The sequence below is a fragment of the Perca fluviatilis genome, chromosome 2, assembly GCF_010015445.1.
Source record: "Perca fluviatilis chromosome 2, GENO_Pfluv_1.0, whole genome shotgun sequence".
Classification (NCBI taxonomy): domain Eukaryota; kingdom Metazoa; phylum Chordata; class Actinopteri; order Perciformes; family Percidae; genus Perca; species Perca fluviatilis.
This window is the reverse complement of record NC_053113.1, coordinates 14,606,842-14,620,526: the sequence shown is the minus strand read 5'-3', so window position 1 is coordinate 14,620,526 and position 13,685 is coordinate 14,606,842. Positions and strand designations below refer to the sequence as shown.

The window sequence follows — 13,685 nt, the reverse complement described above, 5'->3', positions numbered from 1 at the left end:
ACAAACAGATGAGGTGTGTGTGTGTGTGTGTGTGCAGGTTGTGCTCTACTTTAACAAAAAGTATTCAAATATCAAGCAAGTTGCCTGGTGGATGGTTTTTCCTCATGGCGTGAGTTAGTGGGTGTGATCCCAAAGAATATTAAGCTGCATGAATGAGGACTGCATGAATGTGTGTGTGTGTGTGTGTGTGTGTGTGTGTGTGTGTGTGTGTGTGTGTGTGTGTGTGTGTGTGTGTGTGTGTGAGTCATTCCTGACTCAATGAATCACAGTCCAGCCTGTAAACAAGTGTGTTTAATCTAATTGTGCAGCTCATCTCTGAGTCACACTTCAGCCTGCATTCCCCTTGTATGGCTCAGACCCACAATACCTGCTGTCACTGCCCTTTCCTGTTTTCTTTAACTGATTTTGTTTCTTTCTCACTGTCTTTCTTTGTTTCTTTCTGTCTTTTCCTTTCTATCTTTCTTTCATTCTCCTTTTTTATGCTTCCTTTGTGGAGCACAGTGACATCTTTCCGCTCTCTACTCTGTAGCTTTTGTCATGTTTCTCTGCGCCACACAATGAACCGTTAAATTCAGATTTTTGCCCCATTCTGCTGAAGCTGGCCCCTCGCCTTGTTCCCCAGTGAGGGTGAGGGGGTGAGGGAGGGCTGATGGGGAAAGGAGGGGGCACGAACAGCAAGAGGTATGAGGAGCAGCTTTATTAGAACCAGACGTTTAGGGGTGGTGCTGCACTGCTCCCTTCTCCAGGAGAAAATGTTCCTCCTCTCAGCTACGAGAGCTGTAATGGCCACAAAGCAGGTTAGAGGCAGAGAGACACTGACAGAGAGAGAGAGAGCGAGAGAGGGAGGGAGTGGTGCTACATAACAAGAGTCCAGGAGGCCACTTTCCCAGAGTGAAACCTGATCCACGGGTACATGAATAAAGCAGGGCGGGGTAGAGGATGAGTTAAGAGAAGAAAAGAAAAGACAAGCGCTCTCTTTTCTTTAAAATTAGGCTCGCAAAAGTTCTGCAGAGTCCCGCAAATAGAGCGAGAGTGATGTATTTGTTTAACATGCAGGTCAAATAGTCTGCAGTGACTAGTTTTCTCAGCTAGTTGTGGTATTCTCTTCTCACATGTATCTCATGCTGTCTCACCTGAACAGAGCAACGCATTATTGGGTAGTCTCCTCCAAAACCAGGCTGCCATGATATATGGAGACTGTACGGAGTGGTCTCTAGAGCTCTCAGATTCTGAGGCTTGGATGGGAGAACTAAAGAAAGAAAGAAAGATAGACACAAAAATACAAAATCAATAAAGATGTAACCATAAGGAGTTAAGCAAATCAAAGTATATCTAAACTGAATGATGACAGAAATGTTTGTGTTTCCACGGTGTGACACCTACCAGTGATGGTACCAGATCCTGAGGTGGCCACACCTTTGCGGTTATGGGCCTCGCAAGAAAAAGTGCTGGTCCTGTTCAGACCTGGACGGAAAAAATGGAAACAACATGCGAATGTGAAGTGGGAACAATTCGGGGGCTTTGAAACCAAGAATCCTTGCTCAGCATGCTGACTTGCACATATTGTTGATGCGAGAAAGGGTGTGAAAGTTCAAACTGAAGTGAGAATAATGTGAGGGTAATAGTTTCCATAAGGTAACGGGATCGCTCTGTCAACAGTTTTGTGATTAGTTTCTGAGGTTAGTGTGTGTTGATGTTAAAGTATATTTTTGAGGGATTGGCCTGCACAATAAATAAATCAATTCTGGCACTACATTAAAATCAAACTAGTCATGGTCTTTTAAAAGTTTAAGGTAAAAATGTATACCCCTCCATCCAACCCCTTCTCTTCTTGTTAAAATAAGTTACAGTGTGTCTGACTTATCACCCTTAAACCTTTTATTTTTGATTACGGTGCCCCTGTCAGCTTAATATGTATCACATTTTAATGTTGGGCGCAAACATGCATTATACAAAATAAAACTAATAATATCTTTATCAGATTTTTGACAGGCAGACACATATTAATGCAAAGCCTCAATCCATACACCTTTTAACTGACTTCAGCTGAAATCCAGCTATGGATACTTATGCAGAAGATAAACCTTATTGAACATAATCAACACATGCTTGCACAGTGAGCAATTATTCTGTGATTTGCAGGTCAAAAGATGTCTCTGTTCACACTGGCCCACATTTGGTTGCTGATGATGAAGTTATGAATACATCTGGGTTACAACTGTTTCATGTTTACAACTGTTGTTTCTACAGAAGTTTAATTATTTCTTATTATTTCTTATTTGTAATCTGACGTCTACAAATCCTGCAACCAAGTTAGGGCCTAGCTGTCTTTTGACCTTTCTAATCACTGTCAGGGTAAGACTGTGTTCTTAGCCAGTTTTACACAAAGTCTTAGCTAGAATGTGGAACTTTACTTCACATCAAAAACCAGAGACTCTCTTCTTAAGACCGCATGATTGTGGTTTTTCATGCAGCTTGACATTTTTTGCAGTGTAGTTTTGAGAACAAAGAGAGTGGCCGTGTTGAGGTCCAGGTTTAAAATGCCTGAGCGGCTTCCTTCAAGAGGCTGGGGCTCCTCTGAAGGGTCCAAAGCACTGACACACGCTGACATTCGACAATGAGAATTACTCCTCTCACAAAGTGACTCACAGCGTGCTCACACACTCGAGTCATTCCACAGCACAACACAGGCTCACACACACGCATGCTGAAACATGTGACATTCAAGTTTTACCACTGTCATCTAACACCCCGACATTGTCAATCAGCCACAAACTGAGACTCGAACAGAATCACGCAGTGTGTGTCGCTCTGCGCTGACGGCACCATGCCTCCATTGTGTTTGCGGCCGGAAAAAGAACAGGGGGTACGATCCTCGCTGGGTGAAGCGGGGGATTGTGAGAGAGGAAAAGGAGGTGAGGGAGGGGTGAGAGATGACCACTGGCTGTGTGGAAGAATGAACTGCTCATCAGGCTATCTCGAAATTGCGCCACTCGCCACTTCTCGTCTTTCCTTCCCCATCAGCAAACCACAACACGACATCCCCTGACCAGCTGGAATGTCATAATCTCACTAGTCACTAGTCACTAGGAAGAGCCTTCGCGCTCAGGAGCATCACAGTATTGACCAACAGTGTTAATGTCAGCTGGGAATGACAGAGCATAGTCCCGGTGCTTCCCTTTCCTTGGCTGACATATGCAGTGCAATCAGAAAGTATTAGAGCGGTTTCATGTTTTGTTTATGTAATCCAGAATATTGGATTTAGGGCTGCAATTTATTATAATGTTATTTTCATTAATAATCTAATCATTTTTTTTATTAAAATGTAATAAACATTTAGACTGTAAACTCTTAGTAGTAGTGAAAAATACCCATCACAAATTCCAGTCTGACCAACAATCAGAATGCAAAGATATTTAATTTGCAAAGACAGAGGAAAGTATTAAACCATCGGATCTGAGAAGCTGATACTAGTGAATGTTTCGGTATTTTCATGGATGTATGAATTAAACATTTTAGCAAGTATTGGACTTGAAGAAATGACAATGTGTTGCCTTTCATCTTTTAAAGGATTTTCTTATCAGTTAAGAGTATGGGACTCTTTTTATACATTGTTCTCCAATTTTAAGTCAATACTGTGGGACTGTGATCCTAAACATGCAGCCTATAATAGATATCACTAATAATATAAACTTTTTAGGCCCCATTGTTCTTGAATATTCTTGACTGTCCAAGTCAGTCGCCTGCCCACAATGCAAGTAAACAATTTGTGCATCAACTTCCGAATATCACTGAAAGGCAAAAAGCTCCGTAAAAACAAGCAAAAAGTCAAGATGGCTGCAGTGTAAGCTTGGAAAAGCATCACCAGGAAGGCAAGTCTCTGCCAGTGTCTGTTGGTCGTACCAGCTACAAATATTATACACTATATTATAATTTAATTTAAGTTGTATTAACTTGTTCAATTGCTTTCTGCTCCAAAACTGGTGGGCTAGGCATAAGAAGAGCTTTGGTTCCTACACTCGCCATCAGATGTGGATGGAAACTACCCTTAAACATGAAGATGTGTTGGCCTTGATTCCTTAATGGTTGGACTGTACTTTGTGCCATTTCTCTTTATGGGCCTATTGGAAGATTATTTGTGTTTGGACCTGTGGTCTGCCAGTGCAGCTGTCCATTCCAGAGATGTGAGTGTAGGTTCCCATCAAACGGGCCCTGGTCAGCACCAGCCAGCCTGCTCTGATGAGTCAAACCAGACCCTTCACCCGACCGCTGCCGCGCCTCAGGAGGAGTGATTAAGTCAATTGAGGCAAAAGGCAGAAAAAATCTTAACATTAACATTAATATAAAATAAGCAATAATACCAGTAAAAACAAATCAGTAAAACAATAAAACAGAATGTAAACATGCTGTTGTTAATCGTTCCCTTTCCCTTTTCCCTCATCCAGGGAGGTCAGAGGTCACATTCCCCGAGAAGATCCCACCTGCAGCTAAAGTCGGGTTCAGTGACTTGCTCAATGACACTTCAGCAGTCCTGACAGTTGCCAACACTTTCTTTTGGTCTTTTGGTTGGGTGATGGTCTATCTATGCTAAGACGGTAATCCTCCCACTGCAGTCAGAGGCCTTCTGGGAAAAAAGGCTGATAAGAGGCTGAACGGAGGGGGGGAAAACATTAGAATGCATCTGCACTTTTATTTAGTATTAATTATTCCTGCTAGAGAAGAAACAGCAATTCAAATAGTATTTTCTCTCCCCAGACATAACGTTTCATGTGCAGTGTAAATACTTCAGAATTAAAAAAAACTTGTGGGTTCAAGGGACGAAATCTCATTAAACAGAGTACTGTCATTAACCTAATATGTGCTTATCTGGGGGTCTATGATTCTGAAACATTTGCTTAGACAACCCAACTGATTTAATGAAATCAAAAACACATTTTTTGGCATTAGACTACAATCATATAAATACTGAAAAAAAAATAAAAACCCTTATAAAATGTCTATATATAGGCAAACCTCACTCCACAACATGGAACGCTAGTCCTGGTGTCCAGCGGCTCTCTCCAGCCAAAGCCACTTCCCCAATGTCGTCTACAGCAGATGTATCAAATCAGTGCGTTTTGTTCTTCTTGCCGTTCTCATCTCTATATCCTTTTCTTTCGCTTTCTCCTTCTTCCTGCCATCTCCTTCCCATCGTGTTACTCCTTTCTGGCTTGTTTCTCCACCGGCTCAACTCTCTGCTCACCTCTTAAAACATGGCCTGTTCACTGCCCCACAGGTGACTCAATGCTAATTAAGCACAGGGGTAAAGGAAGGTAAAGTAATAACTCACAGCACAAATCATACGCTACAAAATAAAAGCATGCAAATCAAATGCTACAAAATAAAAGCATGCAAATCAAACTACAAAATAAAAGCATGCCAGGCCAACTGGTGGGCTAGGCATAAGAAGAGCTTTGGTTCCTACACTCGCCATCAGATGTGGATGGAAACTACCCTTAAACATGAAGATGTGTTGGCCTTGATTCCTTAATGGTTGGACTGTACTTTGTGCCATTTCTCTTTATGGGCCTATTGGAAGATTATTTGTGTTTGGACCTGTGGTCTGCCAGTGCAGCTGTCCATTCCAGAGATGTGAGTGTAGGTTCCCATCAAACGGGCCCTGGTCAGCACCAGCCAGCCTGCTCTGATGAGTCAAACCAGACCCTTCACCCGACCGCTGCCGCCTCTCCCTCTCTCGGCCCGTCTCAGCCTGCTCTTCCTGTCCTCCTACTACAGGACTTAACATTGGCAGGCAGCTGTGGTTTGCATTCAAGCAGCAACAGAACCCTCTTCCTTTCGCTCCTTCTTTCTTTTATCTCCCTATGTGCTCTGTCCATCTATTTATCACCCTCCAATAAGGCCTCTTGTGCCTGCTGCTCTGCCCTAACCCATCAACCACCCAACCAGAAGGCACGTCCTCAATGGATCCGCTGGCAATGCGCCAGCCAGCCTGCTCTCTCTGGGGAGCGTGGTTATTTGGTGGTTTTGTTTAAGCCATGGAGGGGGGATTTAAAAGCCTTTGAAACTAAAGAAGATAGTTACTGTGTAGCATTTGAAGCAGTACATTATACTCTAAATAGATTCAATTAAAACCAATGATTCTGAAGTGGTCTTGTTTCCAGTCATTTAAAACTTTGCTACTTGGGGCCCCAAGCTGCTCACAGCGACTTGACTACTGTAGTGCTGAATTCAGCAGTCGATTAATCAATAATTTAGATAACTGATTAATCGTTAAACTCTTTTATCAAGCAAAAATGTTCTGGTTCCAGCTTTTCAAATGCTTTATTTTTGTATTTTATCTAATTGTAAACTAAATATATTTGCGTTTTGGACTGAACAAGACATTTGAAGGCGTCACCTTGAGCTCTATCAACACGTAAAAGGCATGTTTTTCACATTTTATAGACTAAACAACTAGCAATTGCAGTCCCAGACTGTTTGACTAAACACTGGCCTGTATCAGTGCAAAGTGAGAAAGCCCTTGAGGAGTTGATTGAGGCCGCATGTTTTAATGGATCTGACTAAGCTGTGTACATGTGTGGCCTCGACTGCTGAGCTAACAGAGAGTGAAAGATGATACCTGTGAGGTTGAGCGTGGAGGGTGACAGAGCCACCGGGTCTTTGAGGGAGTTGAGCTGAGCACCGTCCTGCAGCCAGATGACCCTGACTGGCTCTGGAGGTCCGTGGGCCACACAGCTCAGGCTCAGTGATATGTTGGCCACTATAGACATGTGCTGGGGCTCCACAGAGAAATGAGGAAGGCCTGAGAAAGAATGAGCTAAATCAGGGTCTCAACTCTTTTTAAAAATCTAAATAAAACTGCAGAGGAAACTTATTTTTGTAGCTGTTAGCATACATCAGAGAGCTGAAGATGAACTCACCCTCCAGCAGAATGCTCCCCTCCTCAGACATAGTCTGGTGGCTTTCTGACAGAACAGCACATCGATAGGAGCCCATGTCGGGAAGCTGGACCTTTTCAATACTGTTGTGTGTATAAAAGGGTATGATTGGACCAGTTTCATAGAGATCAAACAGTGACAAACCAAACTGATAAAACAGGCAGAAAGATGTCCAGACCCTGATTACCTCCCTTGCAAATTTTGGATTAAACACATAAAGCCACAGAGGCGCATGGGGTTTTGCTTGTGTTATACCATTTTTGTCAGACTTAATTTCAAAGTGCTCCACGGTATCTGGAAATCAACAGGGTGACGTAATCCAGCAACAGTTCTGGTTAAGCTAGGTGAAAGGATAAGGTGGAGGAACAGGATATATTACAATCCCAGCAGATGCATGGCTGACATTTTTAGGCCAGGTGTGGCTGCCTCATGACAAATTAACCTTAATTAAATATCATGCACTGACATGGTCAAGGCAACTAACATGTGTAACAGACAAAACAGCTGCCTACCTGAGCGTGCTCTTGACCGTCCAACTGTTGCTGCCAGTGTGGACTTGGAACTGGTTGGTGTCTGCGTACTGAAGTGGCACACCGTCTCTCAGCCAGACCACATCAGGGGGGTCTTCTTCCTCGCCCCCCGTACCCTTCAGGGTGCAATGCATCGTAACAGGTTTGCCCAGCGAGGAGATGACAGTATTGGGACTCCGCTCAAACTCCAAATCTTTGATCAAGAGAGAGAAGAATCAGGATTAAAGGTTAATTAAAACAACTAAGACTTGAAACTAGTTTTTCTGTTTACAACATCATATCCTTTTTCACAGCCAAAAGAACAATGGCTTATTTTACAACTGCTAGCTTTCCTCCTGTTATCCTTTCTAAAGTATGCAAGTATGTGATTGCGATATCTTTTGTATTTAAGTGGGTTTAGCTGCTCAAACATTTTTTTTATCAGCAGGTGACTAACAAAAGACAGGCATGATGCCTTATTCCCTTTCAAAAATGGTGAATTGTTGTGTTTTTTCCATAATTAAGAAAAAGAAAAGACTCAAAACATTATTAAAAACCTTGGGTTTTTAATACCTAACCTTGGACGCAGTCAGCATGAGGTCCCACTTGAAGGCACCATACAAGTAGGGAAATTAGTTGATGAATGACTAATCTCACTGTTATTATGATTAATTCTTAATTAATTTGATATACTGATTAATCGTGTCAGAAAATAGTAAAAATGTCACAGGTTCCCATAGCTCAAGGTGGCATCTTCAAACACTTTGTTTTGTCCAAAACAAAGAATGTTCAATTTATAGTGACACAAAAAACAAGAAGCAGCAAATATTGACATTTGAGAAGCTGGAACCAGCACATTATTTGGCTTAAAGGCTTAATTGATTACATAACTGACTGTTGACTTGATCAATTAATCAACTAATCTTCTCAACGCTAAAAACTTCATTTGGCTGTATGCTCGGTCTGATGGATGTTAATTTATGCTGTACAGGTTTGACTTTGCCATCGCTGAGATAAGAGCAGGTGAGTTTCTCCCCCACCACACTCCAGTCCAGTTATCTTGTGTCACGAACAGAGGGGCTGACCTGAGAAGGACAGAGCTGATACTGGGACAAAGGCTCCCTGTTAGAGGACGCCTGCTCCTGTTGCTCTGACAGTGTCAGAGCACAGAGAGCTCAGCACAAACACTGAAGATATTCAGGGTTTCTCTCAAACAGCAAAGAATGGGCCTGCAGGTCGTCTGCCGCTATGTCTGTGAATCTGTTCAACATCCTAAAAATGACGCAGAGGATCATCATAAATATGATGAGAATGAACTAGTTCTGCTTTTTCTCACTTTTAGGACATTCGACAGAAATGAAAATTAGTCCTGATAATACTGAGGGCAAGGCACCCTGTCAAAGATAAAAAAGATTTCCCCCGATCAAGAGTTAAAACACACATTTGGCAAGGACACATACAATGGGCATAGATCTCTCCTGCAGGAATCTTTCTTCTACAGCATCAAATAAAAATGCAGAGCATATACGTATATAGCATGCCAAGGCTTTCCTTAACTACTCCTTGTCTTGATAATATAGACAAAAGATAAAAAACAATATATGCAAACTTGGCCTGTGTTCTTGAATTTCAGGAGAAGAATAAATCACTCCTGTTTCACTGAGTGATGCCTGAAAAGATTTTCTCAAGCTTGTCAACCCGCCCTCCTAGTGTGTTTCATGGCCAAACTTCAACCTCTGACCCCTTCTCTGTGACCCCAGAAGACTCCACTGTAACCCATCTCACGCTAACACACACATAAACACACATAATTCAGCTACTGAAAAAAGACATGGGATGTAAATAGCACACTTTGGGCACTTATTTTACTCATAAGTAGAACAGGCCCTTGATTCTGGAAATGTGCATGTAACATGCACGCACGCACGCACGCACGCACACAACACACACACACACACACAGCATTGAAAAAGCTTGTTCAGGGAGTGTGCAATAAATGAAGGGGCCCGCTGAGTCTCTGCCTCACTGCCTCTCTGTCTCTGTGTGCATTTTGGCATTAAAAGTCATTCCTCCCTTTATTTTTAAGCTTGGCTGAGCTCTTTCAAGAATCTGCATGGCCCTGACTTTGTTTTGTTTTTTCAGTGCGGTATTGAACAAAAACAGCCCTATTTTTTTCCTCCGCTTCTGAGTGCTGCATTCATAAAATAATAAGCTTGTAAACCTTTTTATGAGAATGCAGAGGTAGACGGAGAGAGCAGGCTGAGGTTAAACTTGTGTGTGTGTGTGTGTGTGTGGCCTGTCTCCAGTGATTCATTTGTGCTTAACTACTCCATCTCCTCCCTTTTGTCCCCTGAATTCCCTCGAGGTCCCACTTTTTTTTTTCATGATCTCCCTCTTTCCACCCTGTCTTTACTCCTACTCTCTCTCTCATAGACAATGTTCAGATGTTAAATGTCAGTGTGGACATGCACATACCAAAAATACCCGACACAGTCCGAGCATTTATCCTCCTCTGACTCCCTCCTTTATCTTTCTGGCTTTTTTAACGCTACATAATTCAGCCCCTCCATTCACTGCAGAGCCTTTGCCCTTTTCTCATTTAGCCTCCTTTTCATGCCATTCTTTGGATTCATCGCTACACATTTTGCCCCCTCCCCTCCCAACTCTTTCCCCTCCACTCTTGCCCCCTTACCCCATCCATCATTTTGATTTCTTGAGTCTGAGTCAGACCGGCTCTGACTCACAAACCAAAGCATTCGCCCCCTCTGAACCCCTCCTGATTCCTCACATCTCCTCACTTCTGGGACACGGCCATCCCCTACATCCAAATAGGAAGCGAGACATCAGGAAAAATTCTGAAAGTCTGAGCTTATAAATCACAGCAGTGAATCTCTGTCTATTCCTGGTCACACATCTGCTGAGGGTAGAGGTACAGCTCCCAGAGAGACAGTGTGACCATAATGGCCAAAACACATGAGCTGACAGGTGGAGGCCCCTGGAGGGACTCCATGTTTTCACCCACTGGCTGCAGTAGCTGATGGGTTTCAAAATGTTAGCAGTGAAGTTGATTGTTAGACCAGATAAGGACTTGTGAATGATGGTTGGCAGACCACTATGATGTAAAATGACCTGGCATGTAAACAGCAGGAGTCAACAGTCTGGGTTCCACCTTTGTACAGGATAAAAGAGCGGGTTTCTCTCTATGTTGCTCTGTATTATGCTTGTGAACTGAGTTCTTAGTGTTGCTGATTCTCACACACTTCCCAGCAGGATTTATTTTTAGCCCTTGCCCTTTCGCTGCCTGGAATACATCTCCCAAAATTCCACAGTATTCCAGAAATGCCACAAGTGGTGGGTATCCAGTCTGAATATCTGTTTCTTTTCCCCATGCAGGCAGAGTGCAAATAATACAGTTCAAAGTTGCTATGCTACACCTGATCTATGAAAAAAAAAAGAGATCCCTCTGCAGCTTTTAATGCCAGTCAAGGAAAACAAAACGTCCTCCATCACATTTTACCTGTTGTCACTGAATCAACATCAGCAGAATACAAGTCACTTTGAGTACAAGCCTGATTGAACCAATAAAACTAATCTTTCACTTGTTTTCTGTGATCTCTTTGTTTTAAAAGGCTTTATGAGTGTAGTGAATTCCTTCATGTTGGCCAGATGTTGGACTCACTAGCAGCTGTGGTTGCACTCGCCACCCCAAAGCAAATTCGTGTAATGAGTTAGGAGCAGAACTGTGTCTGGGCTAATTGCTCATTACGATGTTTTTCTTCCCACTGACGCTGACAAATAACAGTTTGGATAAAAGGACTGCTGCTGTTGCTCGGTTGCTGTTAAACCGTACCTGTCAGTATGCCGGCGGTTACTGGCCTCCAAGCGGAAAAAAAGACGGTGACGATAAAAAACGACCATTTAGACCCGCTCATGGTTCTTCTTGAAAGGAGATCACCTCTGAAAATGTGCTTCATAAGAAGAGCAGTCATCTTGGGAACACCACCGGACTCCATCACCGCATCTCAACAGCTCCAAAGATCCAAAGTTGTGCGGTGAAAAAGTTTTTCTGACTCCGGTAGATGCTGAAAGTGTGATTATCCACAGATGAGACCAAATAAAACCGGAACCCTTCGTTTCTGTTCCCTTTTTTTTTTTTTTTACTAGACAGAGTGTAAAAAAGAAATAATCTCCGCTCTGCTTAAAAGTCCTGTTGCTTTTCTCCTTAAACGCTGTTGTTTTGGTTGATCCCAATACCACCAAACTTTCCCAATTACCCACAAAACGCGCAAAGAAAGGCGCACCAAACTTTACGGCCGCTGATTAACTTGTCCAAGTCTATTTCTAGCAACTGAGGGAGTATTTTTAAACCAGTGTTTGCTGCAGCCTTTCGTCAAAAGTCTCTCTCCTGCCCACCGGTTCCCTCAGACTCCCTCAGACATTCCCCTGGCTTTTTCTTTTCCCTCTCCCCCTTCAAACAGGATTCAAATTCCTTAACTCAACTTCTTTCCACCCTCCTCCTCCTCCTCCTCCTCCTTCTGAGTCTCCCTCCTTTTCTCAGAGGATGTGAGAAACCCTGCGGCATGCTGATTGTCTTCAATCCCCCATTCGCTTTTTAATTACACACGGATCCCCAGAAGTTGTAAATAGCCCAGTAACTCACCCGTTTTCCCGCGGGAAACAAAGTATATCTGTGTCAGTCTGTGGCAAAGACAGACCTGCGCATGTGTGGATCAACAACATTATCGGTACATTTAGTCCTGTCAGAGTAGGCCTTTATATTAGTGGGTTTACTTATGAATAAATGAGACACTTACTTTGGTTTACCTGCCCACGTGTTTAGTTAGCCTATAATAATTTTATTCTCACGTTAGATACATTAATGTCAATATTTTCTCGTCCTATCTGTTTTTATTTGTGGATATCTACAAAGTACTAATTGTGCCCTGGTTTAAATATTTTTTATATATACTTGTTGTTTCATTAACAATTTAGTTGACTAATTTGAACTGTTCATGTAAAAACAAATGAGTATGAGACAGAACTGGCTTAATAACATGGTTAATAACCCAAAAATGTCTGCCTTCCAATGGATTTCACCCATTGGCCTATAGACTAAATATCTCAAGTCACTTTACAACTGTTTAAATGTTTCAACCTTTATTTAAAAAGTCATATTGATGTCTTATTTACAATGACAGCGAGCCAAATGGATAAAAGCCTGTTGATGGAGGCTGGGAAAAAGTCAAAAGACCAAAAATGTAAAGTAATAAGGAATAATAACCAGACTATTCTGTTTGTATATATTGCTACTCCACATGGATTATGTCATAGGAATGTCTAGGAATTAGTTTGAACATATCGTTTCAGCCACAACAGACTGAAGCATCATCAGCTGTAGTCTAAATAAATGCTGATTCCCATCAGCCGAAGGGAGCAGCAGTGCGACGCTTGTTGTGTTGTTGTAGACTGTGATGTCTGAGGTGATTGTGTGTGTTTGGACAGAGGTGGTGCTGGCGCTCGCTGCCTGGGAGAAGGCCTTGCAGAGTTCACATACCATTCATGAATAATTGATTTGCTGCGAAGATTCCTGTCTTCATTTCTTTTCCCATGAAAATGATGGGAGGTGCTGGGACTCAGGTTGCGGAGACCTGTGTCCCACTGGCCCTTTAAGAGTGGCTATGTGGACAGTGTTGTGTTCCCAGGGTCTTTAATGGAGACACAGAGGGACTGAGAAAGACCCCATTGTGTATGCTGTCTTTTCAATAGGAGCTTGAGCAATGGTGCTCTCACCGCTCCCAGATAGAAGCACAGAGAGAGAGAGAGACAGGGAGGGAGGGAGGGATGAGGGTCACCGAGGGGGTCCTGAACAAGAAAGAGTGGTGTTCTACTCGAAAACACAAAGTTTTGGGGCAGGATGGGTCTGGAAGGAGTGAATGTTTGGGTTTTGAGGGGGATGGGCATCAGCTCCGCAGAATTCAGTGTTTAGGTTTAGGCCACACCAAAATCCAGCCAACCTGATTCACTGAACACCAAGACTTAAAGACTTAGGGATTTTTAGATGAAGCTAAAGTGGATTAGCAGAGTTGAAAGCACATGCATTCAGTTATAAGACCAACAAAACAAGTCATATGGACACCAGTTATTATGTTCTCTCACAAAGACTACAGTGCCAATACACTTGTTAGCCTCCACTGCCTGCTAAACAAAACAACCTGTTAGTGTTGAAGGAGAGTTCCTA

At 42.7% G+C, this 13,685-nt stretch overlaps 1 protein-coding gene across 3 annotated transcripts in view; it reads right to left on the bottom strand.

The window, feature by feature from the left end:
- LOC120547056 (tyrosine-protein kinase receptor UFO) overlaps positions 1-11,929 on the bottom strand; it is a 30,353-nt gene extending 18,424 nt beyond the window's left edge. Inside the window, exons 1-6 of one of the 3 annotated variants that reach the window (XM_039782447.1) lie at positions 11,298-11,929; positions 7,451-7,661; positions 6,921-7,021; positions 6,620-6,802; positions 1,384-1,464; positions 1,134-1,249 (exon numbers count right to left, since the gene is read on the bottom strand). In XM_039782447.1, the coding sequence (XP_039638381.1) occupies positions 1,134-1,249; positions 1,384-1,464; positions 6,620-6,802; positions 6,921-7,021; positions 7,451-7,661; positions 11,298-11,460 (855 nt within the window). In that variant the 5' untranslated portion in view covers positions 11,461-11,929. Of the gene's footprint in view, positions 1-1,133; positions 1,250-1,383; positions 1,465-4,148; positions 5,162-6,619; positions 6,803-6,920; positions 7,022-7,450; positions 7,662-11,297 lie in introns of those variants that run through there. The other 2 variants (XM_039782439.1, XM_039782455.1) reach the window with 2 other exon arrangements.
- Between the last annotated feature and the right edge of the window lie 1,756 nt (positions 11,930-13,685).